Source organism: Littorina saxatilis, linkage group LG2, assembly GCF_037325665.1.
Source record: "Littorina saxatilis isolate snail1 linkage group LG2, US_GU_Lsax_2.0, whole genome shotgun sequence".
NCBI lineage: Eukaryota > Metazoa > Mollusca > Gastropoda > Littorinimorpha > Littorinidae > Littorina > Littorina saxatilis.
This window is the reverse complement of record NC_090246.1, coordinates 54,329,169-54,353,441: the sequence shown is the minus strand read 5'-3', so window position 1 is coordinate 54,353,441 and position 24,273 is coordinate 54,329,169. Positions and strand designations below refer to the sequence as shown.

General features: G+C 41.3%; 1 protein-coding gene across 1 annotated transcript; it reads left to right on the top strand.

Moving 5' to 3' along the window:
• Positions 1-15,028: 15,028 nt before the first annotated feature.
• Positions 15,029-22,838, top strand: LOC138959272 (allatostatin-A receptor-like). The gene has a single exon (XM_070330678.1). It carries the CDS (start codon positions 17,818-17,820, stop codon positions 18,997-18,999), a length of 1,182 nt encoding a protein of 393 aa, XP_070186779.1. The 5' UTR covers positions 15,029-17,817; the 3' UTR covers positions 19,000-22,838.
• The last annotated feature ends 1,435 nt before the right edge of the window (positions 22,839-24,273 follow it).

Genomic DNA, 24,273 nt, shown 5'->3' with positions numbered 1-24,273 from the left:
AGATATATTAAAAAAAAGCCGACCTACCGACCCTATCTATTTTGGTCACGTTCCCTAAACCAACATATTTTTTTTGTTTGACCTAAGAGCAGGAACGGGTCCTTTTGTAGAGCATTGTTTAGGAAAGACGTCAAAGTTAACTTCCACTGTCCCAAAAAAATGGCGGTCGATGAAAGTATGATTCACTTTGAAGTGTGGAATCGAAGACAACATGAACAATTGATTCATGTTTACCTCAGTGAGGTGTTTTTTTTTCGTTTAGTTTTTCCTTAAAGAACATTTCTTATATAAAATACATATGTCTTCGATCAAGGAAGGTAACTTCTTTGACTTCAAAATAAGTTTATATAACAAAAAATAAAGCTTTAAAGGGATAAGACCATCCCTCTACTGCGTCGTCACATACCAAAAATGCACAGTGGTACCTTGTTTTGAAGAATTATTGTTGAATGTTGGTATGTGACCAAGTTGAGGGATGGTCTCATCCCATGTTGAAGCCTGGCCAGATCAGAGACAGTGAGGCGAATTGTGCCCCCCGCGGGTTAGGTGGAAGAATTTACCCGATGCTCCCCAGCATGTCGTAAGAGGCGACTAACGGATTCTGTTTCTCCTTTTACCCTTGTTAAGTGTTTCTTGTATAGAATATAGTCAATTTTTGTAAAGATTTTAGTCAAGCAGTATGTAAGAAATGTTAAGTCCTTTGTACTGGAAACTTGCATTCTCCCAGTAAGGTAATATATTGTAGTACGTTGCAAGCCCCTGGAGCAAATTTTTGATTAGTGCTTTTGTGAACAAGAAACAATTGACAAGTGGCTCTATCCCCTCCCCCTCCTTTCCCCGTCGCGATAAAACCTTCGTGGTTGAAAACGACGTTAAACACCAAATAAAGAAAGAAAGAGGCGAATTGTTTTGACGAGGCGGAGTGGGCTTCTAACACTTGTACACTATGCCTGCCCCCCGAAAAAGACACAAAACTGCACTTTCCTTGGCAATCGCCTATCTCTGAAACTCCGGGCCTGAGGAAAGAGTTCATGACAGTGCACATGTTGTGGGGGTGCTAATACTTCCAAAGATCCAATTAAGCTATGAGACGTGGAATCCACACGCACAGGCATGTAATTATTTGCTCATTAATTACTGATCGTCCTTCACTCGGGTGTCGTCACCTGTGGCTAAGAATAAAAAATATATATAAGTTTTGACAGGGTCACTAGAGCAGAAAGACCTTTCTTTTGGCTGGAGCTTACCCCCGAGAACAGAAAGTAGACTTAAGGCGATTTGAGGCACTACAATCACCAAAATTAAACTTGGAGAATACATGGAATAACTTTGCTTTGTGGGGTAGTTATTGAAGTGACTTATGAAAATAATTAACAAAATGTGAATACTACAGGACATAGACTGCCGTTGCTATGGAAACTGGCTTAAACAGCGCCATATTGGATTTCTAGGAAACAGTTTTGCAGCAACATCATACATCAGAAATGCTTAATATTTGGTACAAAGATACACAGGACTTTTATCTACAATCAGATATAACGATTTTTTGAGAAAAGACTACAGTTGAATTTATATTAATTTTTGAAATAAGGATTAATGAGTATGCGTTTAGAAATTAATTAATCCTTATTACAAAAATTAATATAAATTCAATTGTAGTCTTTGGTAAAAATATCGTTGTGTATGATTGTAGATATAAGTCATGTGTATCTTTGTGCCAAATATCATGCATTTCAAATGTATGATGTCGCTGTAAAACCGTTTCTTATAAATCCAATATAGCGGCTGTTTCCATAGCAACGGCGATCTGTGTCCATTTATATTTACACATTTTTCATTCATTGTATGTTATAAGTCACTTCAATAACTTCCCGCAGTGGGGCACTGCGGTTATGAAATTAAAGGCCCCTCCTGTTTTTGGAACCGCAGGAGCTTTCTAGTTTGCTGTTAGGTAGATTTTTGGTTCCTCTTTCCTGTCATGCTCTCTTTTTCTTCATGAATTCTTTTCTTTTTTCTGCCTTCTTGCTCATTCACCTGTATTTTTTCCAAAAATCTTTTCTCTTGCCGCTTGTCTCGCGATTCATGTATAGTTTAATCTGTTAGTGTTCTGATGTAAGTCCAGCAGTAGATAGGTTAAGCCTATTTTAACATACTGGAAACTGGTAATCTTCCAGTAGGTATTAATTTAGTTTTACTAAAGCCTGCTGGGACACAAGTAATGGGTTAGTGCATTTGTAAACAGGAATCCCTTGACAAGTGGCCCCCTTCATCCCCCCCTTCCTCGTCCTGATATGGCTCTGCGTAGTCGGCTGGACGTTAAGCAACAAATAAACAAACAAACAAACTTCAATAACTAACAAGAAAACTAGGTTATTCCATGTATTCTCCAAGTTTAATTTTAGTGCCACACATCGCCTTAAAATTGTTCATTCGCCAAATTCACATATCCCAAAGTAAAAATGTGGACAGCATTGATAAAGAAGTGATTAGAATCAGGTTTTTGAGCTTGAAAATCGTTTTCTTTTTTTCCCTTTCTTTTCAATTTAACTAAATTATTCTGTGGTTGGTCTGGTTCAAAAATCTTTTACCCAGATCCAAATTTCGTAAATTATTTTGTAAAGAAGACCTTAATGCTTCCCTTTCTTTTTAATTCCCTACTCAGCAATCCTTGAATTACACCTTTTTTTTGAGTTAAATGTCATGTCCCTTATAATTACTTTTTATCATGCGCAGTCTGGAAGCACCTTTTCTGTCAAAATTGGGAGGGAGTATGGATATTATACTACGCGTCATGAAAAAAACCTAGGCCGATGCGTTTAAGTACAAATCTTTGTGATTATGCCTTTCATTGTAAAAAACAGTTATCTAGAGTCTATATAGTGGACCTACAACACAGAGACCCCCCAAATACAAATTCACATAAGCAAGGTTCCCGCGTTAAAATCGATACAAAAATCATAGGTTTTGCATGTCATTGGAAAGAACCATCGACTTTGTATCAAAATCAGTCAGTTCACGAAGTGGTCGTTTCGACCTAATAGTCTTCATCATGCAGTGGTCAATTCGACCTTTTAGTCTTCATCATGAAGTGGTCGTTTTTACCTGATAGTCTTCATCATGAAGTGGTCGTTTTGACCTGATAGTCTTCATCTTGAAGTGGTCGTTTTGACCTGATAGTCTTCATCATGCAGTGGTCTATTCGACCTTTTAGTCTTAATCATGAAGAGGTCGTTTTGACCTGATAGTCTTTATCATGAAGTGCATGTTTTTACCTGAAGTGCATGTTTTTACCTACCCCCTGCGGGTTAGGGGGAGTCCCATATATTGGTTGGGACGAGAAAGAATTTACCCGATGCTCCCCAGCATGTCGCTAGAGGCGACTAACGGATTCTGTTTCTCCTTTTACCCTTGTTAAGTGTTTCTTGTATAGAATATAGTCAATTTTTGTAAAGATTTTAGTCAAGCAGTATGTAAGAAATGTTAAGTCCTTTGTACTGGAAACTTGCATTCTCCCAGTAAGGTAATATATTGTACTACGTTGCAAGCCCCTGGAGCAAATTTTTGATTAGTGCTTTTGTGAACAAGAAACAATTGACAAGTGGCGCTATCCCATCTCCCCCCTTCCCCCGTCGCGATATAAACTTCGTGGTTGAAAACGACGTTAAACACCAAATAAAGAAAGAAAGAATGTTTTTACCTGTCAGCTTGCATCGGGCAGTGGTCGTTGCGACCAAATAGTCGTCATCATTCAGTGATCGTTTCGAACTAATAGTCTTCATCACACAGTACATGTTTCGAACGTATAGTGTTTATGGTGACCTAAACAAGTCTGTCTAAGACCATCGAGCTTCTTCGAGTCGAAACATCAATTGTATATTCTCATGTCAAATAACGTGTTAAAGGCGCAGTCCTTCCCGCAAAAACTGTTCCGCTCACTATCTCATATCTACCCGGGCTTTTACATAGGATAAGACCACTCTTCCACATGGACTCATTCTGAAAATCAACTTCTTGACTGTTTCCGATGCTGAATGGTGCTTTTTTTTTTACATTTAGTCAAGTTTTGACTAAATGTTTTAACATAGAGGGGGAATCGAGACGAGGGTCGTGGTGTATGTGTGTGTGTGTGTCTCTGTGTGTGTGTATGTGTGTGTGTGTGTGCGTGCGTGCGTGTGTGTGTGTGTGTGTATGTGTGTGTGTGTGTAGAGCGATTCAGAGTAAACTACAGGACCGATCTTTATGAAATTTTACATGAGAGTTCCTGGGTATGATATCCCCGGACATTTTTTTTTTCATTTTTTGGATTAATGTCTTTGATGACGTCATATCCGGCTTTTTTGTAAAAATTGAGGAGGCACTGTCGAACCCTCATTTTTCAATCAAATTGATTGAAATTTTGGCCAAGCAATCTTCGACGAAGGTCGGACTTTGGTATTGCATTTCCGCTTGGAGGCTTAAAAATTAATCAATGACTTTGGTCATTAAATATCTGAAAATTGTAATTAAAATTATTTTTTTACGAAACGATCCAAAATTACGTTCATCGTATTCTTCATCATGTTCTGATTCAAAAAACATATAAATATGTTATTTTCGGATTAAAAACAAGCTCTAAAAATTAAAAATATAAAAATGATGATTAAAATAAAATGTTCGAAATCGATTTAAAAACAATTTAATCTTATTCCTTGTCGGTTCCTGATTCAAAAAACATATAGATATGATATGTTTGGATTAAAAACACGCTCAGAAAGTTAAAACGAAGAGAGGTTTAGAAAAGCGTGCCATCCCTCTCAGCGCGACCATTACCGCACTATTCTGGCTTGTCGATTTCACTGCCTTTGCCACGAGCGGTGGACTGACGAATCTACGAGTATGCGGTCTTGGGTGCGTTCAGTTTTATTCTGTGAGTTCGACAGCTTGACTAAATGTAGTAATTTCGCCTTACGCGACTTGTTTTTAATTGTTTTCCCAGATTGACTCTAGTTTTAGCCGATAAATTAATTTATAACAATTACCACTCTGCACAAAAAGCGCCCAGTTTTTTTTATTGTTGGTGTGTTTCCAAGTAGAGAGGTTGCCTTTAAAAAAAAAAAAAAGCCTGCCAGACCAGAGAGGATGAGCCGAGTTGTTTTCATGGGAATTATTGTGCCTTTAGTGTAAGTTCAGTTTTATTGCTCGTGTCATCTAGCCTAGTCACTGGCAGTAGTTTGATATTTAAGCAGAACGAGAGTTGTTGTGCAACCATTCCTTTTCTCGACGCGGTTTAACATTGCGCAAGGTGTCTCCAATTGCCAAAAAACAAATTCATGCAACCGTATACAAGCATAAACGGGTCTTTTTTGTCAAGATGTTTGTTTTTAATATTTGTTTGTTTGCCAATTTGATGCATGGATGAAATTCGAGAAGCAGGTAAATACATGTTGCACTATTTCGTCTTTTTCTTCTTTTCTTTTCGTTTTTCAAGACGATTCAGAATGATTCATTACAGCAGAAAAATTATACTCTTTACGTTCACACATACAATACCTCCCATTATGCTTCTTGACAATCCCGGATGTTACCGGTAAAAAGAAATCTCTTTCAGGATATTTGAGAACGGTTAGTTCCATTGACGTAATAGCACTGGTAAGAATCGATATAATCATTTTTTTTTAAACCATTTAAATGTATTAAGGTGCTATTTTGTTCAATTTCTGCAATGCACAATGACGCACAAACAGACATATGCAAAAATGTCACAATCCAACTGTCAAGTACCTGGCTCAGCTCGGGTGTCAATGATTGCAAACGTTTTAAAATACGTGTTTAAGAATATTTTAAGCATTGCGATCATTTTAAATCATAACTAGCTGTCAGGGCCCAGCTTCGCCTGGGTGTTTTTACATTTAGTCAAAACTTGACTAAATGTTTTAACATAGAGGGGGGAATCGAGACGAGGGTCGTGGTGTATGTGTGTATGTGTGTGTTTGTGTGTGTGTGTGTGTGTGTGTGTGTGTGTGTGTGTGTGTGTCTGTGTGTGTGTGTGTGTGTGTGTGTACCCCCGTTTCCACAGGTTTGGTTGCCTAAATCACCATAAGGCAACCATCCACACGTGGATGGCAACCTAAACTCTGGATGGCAACCTAATTGTGTGGATGGTCGCTTCATTTAACACCGTTAAATTGACTTTTTTGACGGAAAGAATGTCATAACAATGTTCAAAATGACATTCTTTCCGTCCTCTATAGGCGACGAAATAGGTCAAATTTTGTGCATTTTTTAGTGCAAAATTCTTCGATGCCGGAGCGAGTACTGCACCCAGTGCTGTTGTAGTGCAAGTGCACTAGAAAGGCACTACACCCAGTGCCGCCTCTTAGGTAACCATCCACACTTTAGGTGCATGTGTGTCTGTGTGTGTGTGTAGAGCGATTCAGACTAAACTACTGGGCCGATCTTTATGAAATTTGACATTAGAGTTCCTGGGTATGATATCCCCGGATGCTTTTTTTTTCGATAAATACCTTTGATGACGTCATATCCGGCTTTTTGTAAAAGTTGAGGCGGCTCTGTCACACCCTCATTTTTCAATTAAATTGATTGAAATTTTGGCAAAAAAATCTTCGACGAAGGCCGGGGTTTGGTATTGCATTTCAGCATGGTGGCTTAAAAACTAATGAGTGAGTTTGGTCATTAAAAATCGGAAACTTGTAATTAAAATTATTTTTTTATTAAACGATCCAAAACAATGTCATCTTATTTTTCGTCATTTTCTGATTCCAAAAACATATAAATATGTTATATTTGGATTAAAAACAAGCTCTGAAAATTAAAAATATAAAAATTATGATCAAAATTAAATTTCCAAAATCGATTCAAAAACTATTTCATCTTATTCCTTGTCGGTTCCTGATTCCAAAAACATATAGATATGATATGTTTGGATTAAAAACACGCACAGAAAGTTAAAACGAAGAGAGGTACAGTAAAGCGTGCTATGAAGCACAGCGCAACCGCTGCCGCGCCAAACAGGCTCGTCACTTTCACTGCCTTTTGCACTAGCGGCGGACTACGTTCAGTTTCATTCTGTGAGTTTCACAGCTTGACTAAATGTAGTAATTTCGCCTTACGCGACTTGTTGATTTCTCCTTTTTCAGAAACTTCTGGAATCTTATTACAATAAGAATATATGGAAGTGTGTGCTGATTCATTTGGATTTAAAGGCTGGGAAACAATGTAAAAGTATTATTATCAACATATTTTTTGGCTGATAAATTGCTTTGACATGAGTCCCTTCCTTGGGGAAAATTCTCGAATTTTGAGCAGTAGATCTAACTTCGTCACTATACATTCTGGTAGAATGATCAGGCATGCCTACATGATAAGACTTGCCGCCCTTCAATGTATAACCAAGCAAGAGTTACCTCCCGTTGCTTCTGAAAATTTCCTCCGGTTAATTGTTCTTTCTTAATTTTGTCCGGTCATAGGAGCAATAGCAAGTCTCTAAAATCATTGGCATTATGTGCTTGCTACGTGTTAACGCTAGGCACTACACTGGACTTGCACAATAAAGGCTGTTTTCAATAAAGGGGAGGTTCATAATCTGAGAAAGGAAAAAAATGAATCAAGAAACTAAAACCCAAGTGCACATCTGCGGCTCCTAGGCGGACACACACACACACACACACACACACACACACACACACACACACACACACACACACACACACGCAAACACACACACACACACACACATACACACACACGCACACACACACATACTCACACAAACACACACACACACACACATACACACACATAATAATAGACACACACACACATACAAACACACACACACACACACACACACACACACACACACACACACACACCCCAACCAATCAAAAAGTTAGTACATCGGTCCCAAGGCAGTTTCCGCGGGGGTTCATAACTTTAGAGATGATGCTGTAACACAACAATTAGCAGAATAGTCGCAAGCTGTCACATGTCAGTTAGTGTCTTTAATGTTGATTTTTTTCCCCAACCAACGCTCTTTAAACTTGAATCTTTTCTCTTGCGTTCATGTTTTGGATGCAAATCCAAAACGTTGATGTCCTTTACAGAGTCAATAAAAGCATCAACATTCCGACAAATGTCAACGTGATTTAAAAGGGTTTGTTTCTGAAGAAATGTTAACAGTGTTGTTGTTCTCTTAAAGGCATTCTGCCAAGCCAATTACCTTTAAAAGAAAGTGGATGTGTCCTGGAAGCAAAGCTCTGAAATTACAACCCACACGACTGGAAACTCTGTTCAAAGCCGACACTTTGAGATGAATAAAATACTTTGGGTAATCCCTTAGAATAGCGATTTGCTGCCACATTCCCTCCCGTGTACACGCTTCAGCTGACCATCTCAGATTTGACCTGGCTTTAACGTGCGATTTGACCATCCCTCCAATTGGGTACCCACCAACATTCAACAACCAAGACACTTTTGTGCAAAACATGTAGTGGTAATGCTGTGTGAATCAATTTCTAAAACGTTTTCTTGTTTCGATCTGCGAAATCTATTCCTACCAAAAACAAATCGCACCCTGCACAGGAGGCAGTCACACTGTTGATTGTTTTTTTTTTGTTGTTTTTTTTGTTCAGCTAAGCATTTTTTTAAAAAAAATTTATTCTCTTTTGGTGAAGTTTTTTTTTAACCAAAAGGACAGATCCATATAACCGAAAAACACTTGAACAATTACAACATACATGGGGTGGGAGGATGGGTGGGGGGGGGGGATGTTCAGAGCTTGGTGGTCGCAGTCACACTGTTGATTGTTGGTATGTATGCAAGTGGTCTAAACCCATGCAGTTAACGCCTGGGGAGATGGGCAGGTCTGAAGTGATGAGCCGACTCGTTTACACGAAAACAAACTTTCCCGTTATGACTTGGAATCAATAAACTGAAGTTACTTGCAGCACGACCGGCTACTCTTGATGAAGCCGCCGCTTTGGGAACAAGTACATGTTGTGGATAAACCCTCTGAGGGACGATTTATCTCGTGAAAACAACTTGTTGACACTCAGTCTGAGTGTGTCTGGGGTGCTCATCCCGCTGCAGCTTATCATGGATTTGAATGTTGGTTTGAGCGCTCAATCTTACAGCTTCTGACTTAATATTGATGTTAGTGTTTTGTCAAGAAGGTGAGAGAGAGAGAGAGAGAGAGAGAGAGAGAGAGAGAGAGAGAGAGAGAGAGAGAGAGAGAGAGAGAGAGAGAGAGAGAGAGAGAAAGAAAGAGAGAGAGAAAACTTTGAACTTTTAGAGAGACAGAGAGACAGAGAGAGAGAGAGACTCAGACTCAGACTCAGACTCAGAACTTTATTACAAAAGGATAAAGGTTTTAGGCAAAGCCTATTCTTCCAACCTGTCCTTTATACAACACATAAAGACAGACGCACATAAAAAAAATATAAATTCAATCATATAAAATACAGAAATACATTGTATGGAATGCAACACAATGTGCATTTAAGGAATTACATTAGGAGAACTCAAAAATTACAAAATTACATTTACATAGTTATACCTTTCATTTCGTAATAAAGTTGCTCCGATCAGCTACACATCCGTTAACACTAGTACAAAATGTTTAACAAAATAACAATCGAACAAGACATTTCATTCACGAATGATGTGTGAACGTGACTGTCTCTTAAACGTTTTCACTGAAGTTGCATTTTTTATCTGTTGGGGGAAGGAGTTCCAGAGAAACGCTCCCGAGAAGGCTAAGCTCGATTTGTAGAGGTCTATGCGAGGTATAGGAGGGATGATTTTTTGGGACCCATATCTTTTTGTGGCATGTTTGAAATGTGATTGCAAATATTTAGGACAGTCGTCATTTAGAATTGTATACATGAACACAGCCTTGTTTAACGTCAACTGATCTTTCAAGGGGAGGAAATTCAGGAGCTTTAGTTTATCATCCGTGGACCTATTCAAATCATGCAGAATAAGTTTTGCAGCTCGGCGATGCAGGGAATTGAGTCTTTTTAAATGAACATCACTGCAGTTATCCCAAAGTGTCGATGCGAAGTTTATATGAGGCATTATGTGGGCGTAATAGAACATTTTGAGTGTTGCAGAATCTGCGTAATGCCTTAATTGTGATAACAGGTACAAATGTTTTGATACTAGTTTGCAAATATTACTCAAATGAGTTTGCCATTTCAACTCTTGATCAATAGCAACACCCAATAATCTATGTTTCCTAACTTGCTGCACTTGAGTTGAACCAACTGACAGTTGTAGTTGTAAAGGATCTAATTGGTGTTTTTGTCTCGTGGTTATCACCATACTCTTTGTTTTAATCGGATGAATGATCATTGCATTAGAAACGCACCACTCAGTGATTTCATCCACACGTGTTTGAAGAGAAGAGTTGACGGATTCCAAAATTTTTGACTGGTGTGAACAGAAGAGTCATCCGCGAAGAACTCACATCTAACTTTTTCATCGGACACATGAAGGGGTAAATCATTTATATAAATACAGAACAAGATAGGTCCTAATACAGACCCTTGAGGGACACTACTCCTGACAAACTCGTTTGACGAAGTTTTACAGTTAATGGATACATACTGTTTCCGTTTTGAAAGATACGACTAAAAAAATGCACAGGCGGAGTCGTCTTTTAAATAGCACTTTAATTTCTTTAGTAGAAGTGAGTGATCTACTAGGTCAAAGGCTTTCTTAAAGTCCAAAAACAACGCTCCCGTTATTTCTGCTTTGTTTATTGCTGACAGCCAAGTCTCGCATAAAGAGCTTAAGGCGGTGTGGCAGGAATGCTTAGAGCGGAATCCAGACTGAAAAGGATGAAACAGATGCATTTGTTCCATATATGCCAGTAGGTGTTTTTGTATGTGCTTTTCTAAGGGTTTAGATAGAACAGGTAAGAGGGAAATAGGTCTAAAGTTGTTTGGGTCTGTAAGATCCTTATTTTTTGGAAGTGGTAATACCTTTGCACATTTTAAAATAGAAGGGAACACGTTTTGTTGTATGCTTAGGTTATAAACATAAGTTAGGGAATCGACAATGTAAGGTAAAGAAAGTTTTAGCAACTTGACTGGAATCTTGTCTGGACTGATTGACTTCTTATTCGCCATTTGTTCTACCAGTTTTTCTACCTCGTGCACTGAGATTGGAGGAATAGAAAACGTGTCAGTTTGAGTCAACTTTTGTCCACAGAATGTTTTTAATTTTTCAAAACAATCATCCGTATCAAGGGAATCATTCTGATTGAGACAAGATTTTAGGTTGTCTGCTAGCGAAATGAAGTGTTTGTTAAAATCATTTGGAGATATTTGTGAATGAGAATTGGTTGATCCCTTCCTAGACTCATCAAGAATTTCATTCACTGCTCGCCAGATTGTAGCTGTGTCCTTTTTTCCAGAAATCAGTTTATTAAAATATTCTGCCTTTGCTTGTCTCACTGTGTCCAAAACTATATTTTTTTGCAGTTTATACTCTGTTTTCATGTTGCGCTCTTTGAAATAATCACGCATCGCCATAGCCTCGATAATGTCTGAGGTTAACCAAGGGGGGAGCTGGGGATGTTTCACTCTATGCAGACGTATTGGTGCGTGTTTATCAATTATTGAACACAAAATATGGTGAAAAATATTGCAAGCGCCCTCTGCGTCATTGCAATTGAATACGCTATAAAATAGGGCTTGGTTAAGGTCAAAGAAAAAGGCAGATTCATCAAAATACTTGGAACTTCTGTATTCGATTGTGGTGTGGCCTTTATGACGTGATTTTGGCAATCTGAGAGAAATCGAGCAAAAAACAGAATGATGGTCACTAAAATTGGAATGCACTACTTGCGCATTTGCAACGATATACTTACTATCAGTGTAAATATGATCAATCAGGGTTGATGAAGTATTTGTTTCTCTTGTAGTAGGGGTTTTAACCAGCTGATGAAGACCAAACAGAGCAGTGGTTGAGCACCACGTTGTTTGAGGCCTGAGTAGGTTAATGTTAAAATCGCCAAGCAATACGACATTCTCGTCACGAGCCTTCACTCTGTCCATCATAGAAACAAAATCAGCAATCCACCTTGACGTTTCAGCAGGGTTACGATACACATAGCCAATAAGCAAGGGAGAGGATTTGTCATGTTTTAGTTCCAACCACATACATTCAACATTTTCATCTTCAAGATCAGTTCTACGTTTGACAATCCCAGCAATGGACTGATGAACATAAAGAGTGATGCCTGTTTGGCCTACTCGTGCATTGTCCAGTCGTAAAACCGAATAATTCGGAATGTTAACAAGGCTGTCTGAGATACGCGAATCTAGACGCGTTTCACTTACACCGAAGAGCTGTACCAGCTCTGGTTGCTGGTTTAGCAATACACAGACATCATGTACTTTGTTGACCAAATGATAAATATTTACATGCCCTATACGGAGAACAGTGTTTGATGATGTTGACATTAGGACGAAGTGCAATATTGTAACACATAGCAGTAAATAATAAAGCAAGCAAAATCCGGAAATACGAGTATCCGGAGCAGTCAAGACAACAGTTCTAGTATATCATAAACGCACAAGGATTTCTCCAAGTAAATGTCAAGATTCCCACAACACAAAGCGAGCGCTGACAATGCACATTCAGACACACAGGCTTTCACTTTAGGCCTACACGACAAAACGTCACAAGATTCGGATTAAGTGGCATTCACCACTTACACTCCCGGGATAAATCAGAGTTGCTATTTAGAACAGGATGATACAGGATGAGATAGCAGGACACAAAGGTATGCAATCAAAAATAAAGACACAAATTGTTGCTTAAAAATGAAGGGTGACCGAACAAAAGGTAAAGCAAATCCCACAACAAACAACGGGATACTAGATAATATAAGCTTAAATGCAAGATGAACAAAATGTTCACAGAAAACAAGCAGACACAAGTTAAAAGCAGTTAATGCTGAACAGCCCTGGTGAAATTCAGTTGAGGCTGAACAGTTCACAAACTCGGCCCAAAGCCAGTAGTTCATGCAAATATTTAGCTCACCGTCAAAGTTAATGTTGTAAAAGGTTCTTAACACAAGTCTTGCGCAGAGAAGTAGAATCTCAATTATGCATAATCGTCGAAACACCAGCCGCTTTCCATGCGGATGAAAATGAGCCAATGGTTTCAGGGCACGACACACACAATGCCGTCCCTATAGCGTGACATACCTGAGGCACTTATAAGAAGCGAGCACGTCCAAGTCAGGTCACAAATTTAGCTGTAGAACACAGTTAACAAAGTTAGTTTGAAGATTCCTCAATATGATGAGGCCGCGCGATTATGCTCACACACTATGCAGGGCTGGCACACAGTTGTAGAACTATCCTTAAAGACACAGTCCACCTTTTCTCTTCTCACGGGTTTTGCTAAAAAGCAAAAACAAAAGGGGTTTTAAACGTAGGTTCACAACTCCAGTTTGTCATAGAACACGAACCTGTGCACAATATCACGGTAGTGATAAGTTTAGACACACAGAGTCGTCACGGTAACTCACTTGCCCTTTTGAGTTCAGGAACTCGAACGGGCGCACAAAATATCAAGGTAGTGAACGATTTAGACACTCGCCCTCCTGGGCCGAGGACACGAACGGGCGCACACATAACAAATTAGTGTACGATCTACACACTTGCCCTCCTGGGCTGAGGGAATCTTACCCTTTGCAGGAGAATGCACAGATAACTATATTGTTCACGAGAAATCTCCATGAGTCAAGTGGCCATGAGCATTAGAGTTCAATGCTAGTTGTTACATAGTTGCTACATAATTATGTTCCGCCTAGGAAGTGGACGTACGTAGTGCAAAACGTAGGACTCCTGTTTCCTGCATGAGTCTCTCTCTCTCTCTCTCTGTCTCTCACGCAAACGAACGCACCCACACACACACACACACACACACACACACACACACACACACACACACACACACACATACACAGAGACACAGAGAGAGAGAGAGAGAGAGAGAGAGAGAGAGAGAGAACGAAAAAGGGAGAGAGAGGGAGAGAGAGAGAGAGAGGAGGGTCAGAGAGAAAAGGTTGAGAGGAACAGAGAGAAAGAAAGTGAGAGAGAAAGAGAAAGGATGGGGGGGGGGGGGGAGTGAGACGAACAGTGAGATAAAGAGAGAGAGACATAGAGAGAAAGAGGGAGACGGAAAGAGAGCGCGTGTGTGTGTCTTTGTATTTGTGTGTAATGTATTGGTTCGTGTGTGTCTGTGTTTGTTTTTCTGTTTATCTGCCGTCTACAGTTTATGCATTTGTGCAAGCGTAGATGAAGCACGCCCATTATTAGACGCGCCTAAGCAGACTGCATGCACCCATTGGTATGCAACAAAACATCCTTGCAGATTCCATGACAAGACATGCACTTGCGCTCATTATCTCTCGCCGCTGACTGATTGTGCGAATAAGCAGCGCCAGCGGTAATTTGGGAGGTTTCCTTTTCTGCAATCGATGCCTTGGAGGCGAGGGGAACGAAGTTGCAGGTTTTCCCCTCATAAGCCCCCTCCCCTCCAGCCTGGGACCCCCTTCTCCGCGCCTCTATGCCCCCATCCCCACCCCCTCCCCGTCCATCCCCACGTCCGAAATCATACGGTGCCTGCGAGTTGGTCAATTAGCCGGCAGTCTTCTCTTGTTACGACGGCATAAGTCTTGATACAGCAAAATAATGCAATTTGCCGGGCGAGTCATCTGACGTCTCTCTCTCTCTCTCTCTCTCTCTCTCTCTCTCTCTCTCTCTCTCTCTCTCTCTCTCTCTCTCTCTCTCTCTCTCTCTCTCTCTCCTCTCTCTCTCTCTCTCTCTCTCTCTCTCTCTCTCTCTCTCTCTCTCTCTCTCTCTCTCTCTCTCTCTCTCTCTCTCTCCCTCTCTCTCCCAGTTTCGCAATCAGTCTGTGGCCGTCATCGTGATGCCAAGCTGAGACGTGGTATAAATTATATCTTGCCTGTTGCTCTAATTTGACCACACTCTGTTTCAGGACTGGGAGGGCGACAGGACACTTTGGAGGGGTCCTGCTGATTACAAAAAGTTGACGGTAGTTCCGCAACGGCAGTTGACGGTAGTTGACGGCGGTTGACGGCAGTTGACGGTAGTTGACGGTAATTAGCAGGACCGCTTTGGAGAAGGGGTCTGAAGGAAGGATACATCTCTGTGACTACAGCGCGAGATATTCAGCCAGGCAAGATACTCAACAGACAGGACACAAACAGGAGATACCGCAATGTGACGGCAAAGAAGAGATACCCTTATACTAATACTTGGTGGACCACATAATGGACGCACTCCTGTGACAGCATGGTTTAGACTCAACCAGGCTAGATACTCTAACACTCCCACAGAAAGGATACGCCGCTGTGACAGAAGAATCACCCAGGCGAGGTACTCTTGTACTCCCTGCTAGGGGTCTGCAGAAAGAACGCACTTTAGTGACGGCAGGGAAGAAATGTAGCCAGTCGAGGTGTTAATACTCTCTGTGGGCGCCGTCAGTCAGTGTGTTTTGTTCGACACGTACGTTACGATTGCACAGGTATGGTGAACTGCTGATTGGTGATTGGTGATCTGTGTAATTAAACAGTTTTTTGTCCGCTGATTTCTTCGTGAAGTCATTGACCGTTTCAAATTTGTGAAGTACCATTTTGAACAGGAGTGGCGTTGGCGTTTTTAGTCGGCGAGTGGCCTTTGGACAGGATTTGGTTGGACGTTATAGTCCTTAAGTAGCCTTTGAAATACATTGGCTTTGACGTTGATGGTACACAATCAAGAAGTAGTCGTTTGAACAACATTGTCTTTGACGCTGTTGGCGCACAGTCATGAGGGAGTCTTTTGAAGTAGACTACCTTTGACGTTGACGGTATACAATTACGTGACAGCGCCGTGGTCTGATGCAGGTATAAAGCCGACAGGGGCTGCAGCTCGTCACTCGCTGCCGCAAGACAAAAGCGTCCAGCGGTCGATGGTTATTAGCAGCACTGTGCATTGTGTCCCAGGTCAAGATTCCCATGACGGATTGAATCTCAGCGGCGTGCGCCCTGTCCACAAGGAGCACTTTAAGGACTAACTTCCACACCTAAGCGAGAACCACTCGTGAAACAGAGCAAGACGTGCGGGACTAAGATAATTTCCTCACAGTGTGTTTCGCCCATCAGCAGAATGTCAGTGGCTGACTTAAAGAGTCTGCTGAGTTAAGATTCAGCGACCTGTATCTTATGCTGTGTAAAAGTCATCGCGCTTGTCTGAACTTTAATGGAGTGATGTGTGGACGTGTCATAAGTGACTCGCAGTTTCAAGACGTGTGGTCTGACTGACTAAAGATTCTTTTGAAATAAGGTTCTGCCACCTGTATCAAATGCAGTGTGGAACGTGTGCACACTTCTTGGAGCCGTTTAATAGAGTCATCTGTGAACTGGCAATAAATGACAGAGCGCTTAAAGACGTGCGGTCTACTTACTTAAGTTTTGTAGACTAACGATTCTGCCATTTAGATTCTGTAAACCTGTGCCCTATGCTGTTTAGTCTTCGCGGTGGGTTTTTTTAAACTGTAAAGTTGTAGCAACCTGTGAAGTTGTAGCAAGTGACTAACTGTTGCAAGAAGGATGAAATGAAACCTGACAAAAATAGTATATTTAGACAAAAGTGTTGAACTGCGTGTCGTAGATATAAGATTTATATGACTCACGGTGACAACCGCAGACCATTTTGTAGTCTGCACAACTAATACGTGAGGTTATTGTGTGCATCACAATTCTTCATCGTTTATAAAAAATAAAAAAAACAATTAAAAAAAATTTAAAAAATCGTATGATGCTGAAATAATTCATCATTTTCACGAGACTATACTACATGTAGTTACTCTTTTGGACATCGTGAAACACACTTGTGTAGTATTCTCCACCGTCACGGCTGTTGAATGATACAAGAAAGGCATGTTTGTGTACTGCTGAGCTTCTTTTTGGAAACTTATTCAAGCATGTTGACGCAAACAATTGCGCTACAAAACACTTCCAAAAAGTGAAAGAAAAGAGAGGAAACAACAGTGTGACATCATCTAGTTTTTAATTGATTCAGACCTATTGTTCGTGTCTGACGTCATACAGCATACATTTGTTGTATGATGTTTGCAAACATCTTCGAAGGTATCCGGTAAAATGAGGATGTTTCATCTACTACCAGTTTCTGCGGCTGGTTCGCCGTTCCATGACATTCATCGTCAACTGTACTTGATGCTCTCTGACTTTATGCCAAGAAGGAGTTAATGTCATTTGAGCGGAGAGACTTTAGTTGATTAATTACTTCTCTGTGAGGAAGGACAGCGATACAATAGCGTATCTTCTTAAAAAATAACTGTTTGGTGTTGAATTCCTTGCACTAAACGATCAAGAACTAAATCGTTACAAAAACTGTTCAAAGTAATCAGAGCGCAGTTTACCGGTTTAAAGTGTTTTTCGTAAATTAACTGTATTTATCATTTTGACTGTCACTTGGCGAATACTTAAGCGATGATTGATTGCAACTATTTAAGAACAAGTATACACGTTCATTCATCTAGACGAGAACAGTACTATTTCAACAGCTTTCCCACTGAAAATGTGACTGTAAAGGTACAGGGAAATACGCCTATACCACTAGGACATAATTGGTATATCAACATCTGGTTTACCACTGGACTTATGGTCGAACTGGTTAAGTGCAATCAATTTTCCAGCGGTAAAGCTGTCCCCGTATAAGCAGATTCCCAGCGTTGCAACAGGATTTGTTCACATAATAATCATAATAATAAATGAGCATTTATATAGCGCAACATCATATCTTTACAATTATGACGTCAACCACAGTAGAAAGCACAGACTGGCCAGGAGACGTCAGCACGATAAACTTGACGTATTCGACGTTTTCCAACAGCATGAACTCCACGGGCAGCAGCTCAGATGACGCCATGTCTGCCGCGGAGTTGGAGCGCAACGTTAGCATCGTGGTGCCCACGGTGTTCGGCGTCATCTTCCTGCTGGGGTTGCTGGGCAACATGCTGGTCATCCTGGTGGTGGCCTTAGACAAGAATATGCGCAACACCACCAACATCCTCATCCTCATGCTGGCTGTGGCTGACCTCCTCTTCATCATCTTTTGCGTGCCCTTCACCGCCACCTCCTACGCCATGCCCGTCTGGCCCTTCGGCAGGGCGTGGTGCAAGATGATGCAGTACCTGACCTTCGTGTCGGCCTACGCCAGCGTCTACACCCTGGTGCTGATGTCCCTGGACCGCTACCTGGCCGTGGTGCACGCCATCCGCTCCATGAGCATCCGCACGGAGTGCAACACGTGGCTGGCGATAGGCGTGGTGTGGGCCGTCATCCTGGCCTCCAACGTGCCCATCCTGCTGCAGTACGACGTCCTTGGCTACAAGCACGACACCGACGACCGCTCCGTCTGCATCAACGTGCACCACCAGCAGGACGAGGACATGGGCGTCGTCTACTACTCGTGCTTCTTGGCCTTCGGCTACGTCCTGCCTCTGGGCGCCACGTGCCTCATGTACGGCCTCATGCTGAAGCGGCTGCACGGCTCGGCGCCCGGGGGTAAGACCAACAAGTCGCAGGAGAGCATGAGGGCCAAGCGGCGAGTCACCAAGATGGTGGTCATCATCGTGGCGGTCTTCGCCGTGTGCTGGCTCCCCATCCAGGTCATCCTCCTCGCGCAGCATCTGGGGGTCCCCTTCCCCACCGTTCCTTTGATAAGCCTGCAGCTGGCCTCCAACTGCCTGGCCTACATGAACTCTTGTGTCAACCCCATCCTCTACGCTTTCCTCTCCGAAAACTTCCGACGCAGCTTCAGGAAGATTCTCTGCTGTTCGTCGCCCGTCTCTCGACGCGCGGAGTACGAGCTGGTCAGTGTCAAACAGACTGAGAACGTCACTGCCATGGAGAACGTCACCACTGCTACCGGCCTCAAAAGCTCAATTTAACACCCCGCCAGCCCAGCCTAGTACACTCCGCACTGCCTCGGCGTTTCGTCAGCTTCAGTAATGGCCTCAAGTATTTCATGTACAAAACCCGTGTCTCAAAGTTTTTATTTTTGACTGCTCAAGTATGACATAATACGATACAATAGTGTACACTACAGAACCATACAACTTGATACCTTACGATTCAATAGACTACGATAGAAACAAAACAATACAATACAATACACTATAATACAATACAATACACTAACATACAATACAAAACCATACAAGACACAACCAACTTTATTATATGCTATGTGAGTACAAACATAAACGAGAGCAATCGTTGCGCACATGGTGTGAACACTTTTCTTGCTGTATCTTCGGATGTGCTGGCATTAACAGCCTTGGCTCAAAAACTCGGTGCAGAAAGCCTCGGCTTTATTAAAAACTGAGAAGAAAAAAATGTTAATCGGCGACAGTGTTTGAGGAACTCAGGAAGCGCTTTATGTTCTGTTCAGAAGAAGCAATGTCTTCAAAGCAGTCGTTACACAGTCACACGTTCATCGGAAATTGATTGCTGCCGAGTTCTTGCGTTGAAAGATAACGTACAAGCTGCTGTTTGGAAGACAAAAGTGTTGAGTCTTTGGATGGCGTCGTCGGGTTGTCCTCGTACGGCATCTGCCTGTGCGAGTGTGTTTGTCACGCTGAGTGAATCGGATCCTTCGTAAATGTTTGCACCAATCAAAACGGTCCATTTAGTCATGTGATTTGTCACGTAAGGGCCACACAGTGACTCGTCTAATTTCAGTCCTTATTTAAACAAAAACAAAACAAGAATCATTCAGGGACAGCCGTGAAGAATCTGCGCGCAAGACAATGTAGTGTTAAAGAAGTGTATGAGCGATGTAGCTGGCCAAGTTAGCTCGGAATGGACTGATCGCGCCATGTGTCACTGATCAAAACTCAACTGACCCGAACTTTATTTTAACAAGGATTACGATTGAAGGCTGAGCCTTTTCTTGCAATCTCGCCTTGAAACTCAAACACAGAACAAAAAACTCCTTGAAATGATGATATGCTCAAGAAGACAAAACTTTGTTTTTAAATCAACAACCAGAAACGCTGAGGAATGGGACCTATTTGAATTAATAATTACAATCCAGGAAGTCTGCGAGATCATCGACCTTCAAAAGACTGTACAATAAACATACAATACACACATCAGACAAAATAATACTTACGAAAAGCTGAGAAACGAAATGTAGCTTCAGTACCGGAGTGGATCATCGTCGGGTGTGAGTTAGACCTTAGTTAAACAATGTCGCACGAGTTGTGAAATACGTGCTGGCATACACCGTTTATCTGCGTATCTGAGAGCACTCCTCAGATCTGTCAAATATAATGTTGACCCCAACTGTGCTGATATAAGAGTAGTTCATGCATTTTTTTTTAAAGTCTGATATGTTTCATCTCAGCAGATCATTGATTGAAGTCTTTTGTGTTCTGGAACATTCTTTAAGATGCTGGTGGGTGAATGAATGGCTTACTTCGCTAAATTTTCCTGAAGGCTGATTCATCACAAAAGATTCGTAATTCAATGGGATTTGCTTCCACGTGGTGATAATGCACGTGCGTATGCAGGCATATCAAACTGTTGACATATTGTGCAACTCGGTTACGTCTGCAGAACAATGTGCGCAAGTGTATTAAACTGTGTTTTCAGTGCTGCTCAGTGTGTGCAACACATTCGAAGCCCAGTGCATAAATAACTGTACAAGTTACCTGTGGAAACTGATCGATTATGTACATACAAATGATGAAAACAAGCAGAAACCTGTGTTCACCGATCAGCCGTGTAAGTGTTATGCGAACAAATCATGTGTGTGTGTGTGTGTGTGTGTGTGTGTGTGTGTGTGTGTGTGTGTGTGTGTGTGTGTGTGTGTGTATTAGGTAAATCTGCGTGACATGCTCAAGCTTATATGAACGTTGTAAAACAAGGCACGTGAGTAATTGTGCTTTTCTTATAACAAGCGTATCATCAACAGAAAATCTCTCTGACTACAAATCAATTGCACGCAATGCTCTTCGGACAAATCAAGCGTTCGGGTCGCTATGCGAACGTATGATAGGTAGAAAACCCTCTGCATACACAACGGTCTGGGAACAGATTGAGGGTTGAAGTTGCTTTGCAAACACGTCAAAAAGACACGGTATGCGAACGTATCATGTGTTATGAACACATTCGCAAACACACCGGTCTTCGAACAGATCAAGTGTTTCAGTTGCTTGCAAACAGATCGAGTGTTCAAGTTTAACGAACATATCGAGTGAACGATACGAACACCTTTTGAAACAAACGGATTTGCGAACAGATCGAGTGTCTATGATGCTTTGTGAACAGATCAAGTGTTCCGGATGCTTTTCGGACAGACCAAGTGTACGAACAGCTTTGCAAATCGAACAAGTATGCACAGTGATCAGGTGGTTCGGTTGCAACAGATCAAGTGTCCACAGACATGGTGTCCACACGCTTGTTGCTGTTTCTGTGAACTTTGTATACATGTCATGATTGTAACCTTTGTTAAAATAAACTTATGTTAAAACCAAGTGTCCACACTGGTCTGCAAACAAGGGACGTGATTGTATTGACCTGCGAACAGATCAAGTACATAATTATATATGATCTGCAAACACTCTTTTCGTTGCTCTACGAACACACCACGTGTGTGGACAGTTTTCGGAACAGATCACATCTTGTGAAAGCCGTGTAAACAGAAAGAGCTGGGTACATCACAGGCAGTACTTCAGCTTCGCATTCTACTCTAACGACAACAGTAAAATGTGTCCAGAATTGTCATCACGCAGCCAGAGGAACGGCTCGTTTTGGAAAACTGTGATCCAGTTCTGTTTCCTTCGTGTTCTTCGGGGATGCGTCCCGTTTCTGATATCTGGCGCGTCAGCTTCAAGGCTTTGCTACAATGAATTCTTTCGAAGCTCATTCAGAGTGTGATCTAGGTCTGCTCCGTCTTAGTTATTCAGGAATTCCTCATTTTTCAGAAACACTGGCGCGTCAGCTTCGAGCTGTCGCCGTGATGGACGCTTCGGAGGCTCCTTGGAAGTGTGACCTAGCTCTGCGTATTTTAGGTTCTTCGTGGACGAGTCAGATTTCTGATACAAAGACGCATCAACTTCAAGCAAGGCTTCGCTGTGGTGAATGCTTCCGATTCTCTGAAAGTGGCATCTAAGTCTGCTTCTTTTGAGTTTCTTAGGGGATGCTTCGTTTTTTCAGAAACACTAACGCACCAGTGTCAAGGTCTCGCTGTGTCGAACGCTTTCGAATCTCTGAAAGAGTTTGCTAGGTCTGTTTCCTTTAAGTTCTTCGAGGATGCTGCGTTTTTTTTGTTTTTTTGTTAGATACACTGACGCATCAGCTTCAAGGCTTCGCTGTGATGAACGCTTTCGAAGCTACTCGTGTATGAACATTAACATGATGTAAAATTCTTCCTAACACAGCCGCTGGGAACTGGGACGATTGTCGCTAACACCTGGGCAGATACGTGAGCATTGAATGTATTTTCTGTTCTTGATAATTATGTTATTGTGTATTTGTGTTACTGTTTTGTTTTCTTATTTGTAATGGCTTTGCTCGAAAGATGAAAACAAACAAAAAAACGGATTTCGTAGGCGTTGCAAGTATAAATTATGTTAAATGGGAAGGGTCAGACGATGTCCTGTGTATTTTGTTGTTTGGTCTTTTCTTTCTCTATGTGCATGCAAGCTTTACTGGTGATTATAAATTGTGTATAATTATTATATTCCGTGTGTCATGAATAAACCTTGTAAGTGTAAGCAAATGGCGTTTTATTTTATTGCAGAATTCATACTTCACAGAAACGTGTAAATGCCTCTATCTGTACGTCCGTATATTTGTCAGTCCGTCTGTCTGTATGTATGTGCACTTGTATGGGTGTATCTGTCTGTCTCTTTGTCTGTTTATCTGTCTCATGAATCAGTTTGTTGAATTCTGGAGAATTCTGGAGTTGTGAACGAAGGCGACAGAAGACAGTTACCTAACCTGATCAAAGAACACCATTCGTCTTTAACTCAGAAAGAAGAAATCACTATATCAAATTGACAGCTGTTCTTGTCATTCAGGATGATAGCAATCACTTCATAGTATGAACTCGAGTTTTTTCCCTTTCTTCTGCAAATCTCAAGCAAGCCAAAACTAATAAATGTCAGCTAAGTAAGAAGTGAACAATGTGCCCGATTTGCACTTCATCATTTTGTGCAGTCTGTATTCAACCAAAGCAATGTTCACAGTCTGCTGATTTTGTACGCATCCTGAGAGTACGCCTGTGCAAATGAGACCAAATGATCTTGGGTTCTAAGCAAAGCAAACACACACACACACACACACACACACACACACACACACACACACACACACACACACACACACACACACGGTATATATGTATAGGTTACAACACGAGTGTTTTTTTTATATGGCTTGTATTTCAGTCAAGACCCAGCGGATGAATATCATAGGGATGGCGAGTGGATCCCGATGATATTCCCGCTGGGTCTTGACTGAAATACAAGCCATATAAAAAATCACGAGTGTTGTAACATGTATATCCCATGAGTACACCAAAGACAACGTGGAACACAACAAAGCACTGTAGTTGTCTGTGGTGTGTAAAATAGGTGAGCCAGCGAGGTGTGTTCCTTTCCACTACCCCATGCTAAAGCAACGTCGCTGAAGAAATGAAGTGCAAACAAGCGCATCCGTAAATTTGTGTTAAATCTACATTCAAACCACTGTTCGATTTACTTTTGAATGCATTTTAGTTTCAAGATATTAAAGAAAGCACACACAATGAAAGTTTTCATTGAATCAAAGACAGTTTCGATTTCGATTCAATACAACATACAATCAATTATAATACGTGATGTTCTACAAGGGTAAAATATGAAGCCCGCTTCAGCCTAAATTTTCCATAATTCAATGCTTTATATCGCTTTTCAGTATTGGGGTTGTTGGTTGTTGTTGTTGTTGTTGTTGTTGTTGTTGTTGTTGTGGTTGCTTTTTGTGCATTGTTTTTATGTAGCGTAACATTTACAAACAAGCTACCTTATCTGTTCGTAGCTTACATCTGCCCAAGCTTTGAAATGGAATAAGACTATCCCTCTACTTGGGCACACGCCAAAAACTAAGAATCTGACTGCCTGTGTTGCTATCTTGGAAATATGCTGCCTGAGACTGATTGTTTTCCTTTCTCAGAG

Coding starts and splice junctions, on each gene's coding strand:
- LOC138959272 (XM_070330678.1), top strand. CDS start 17,818: ATGAGCATTTATATAGCGCAACATCATATCTTTACAATTATGACGTCA.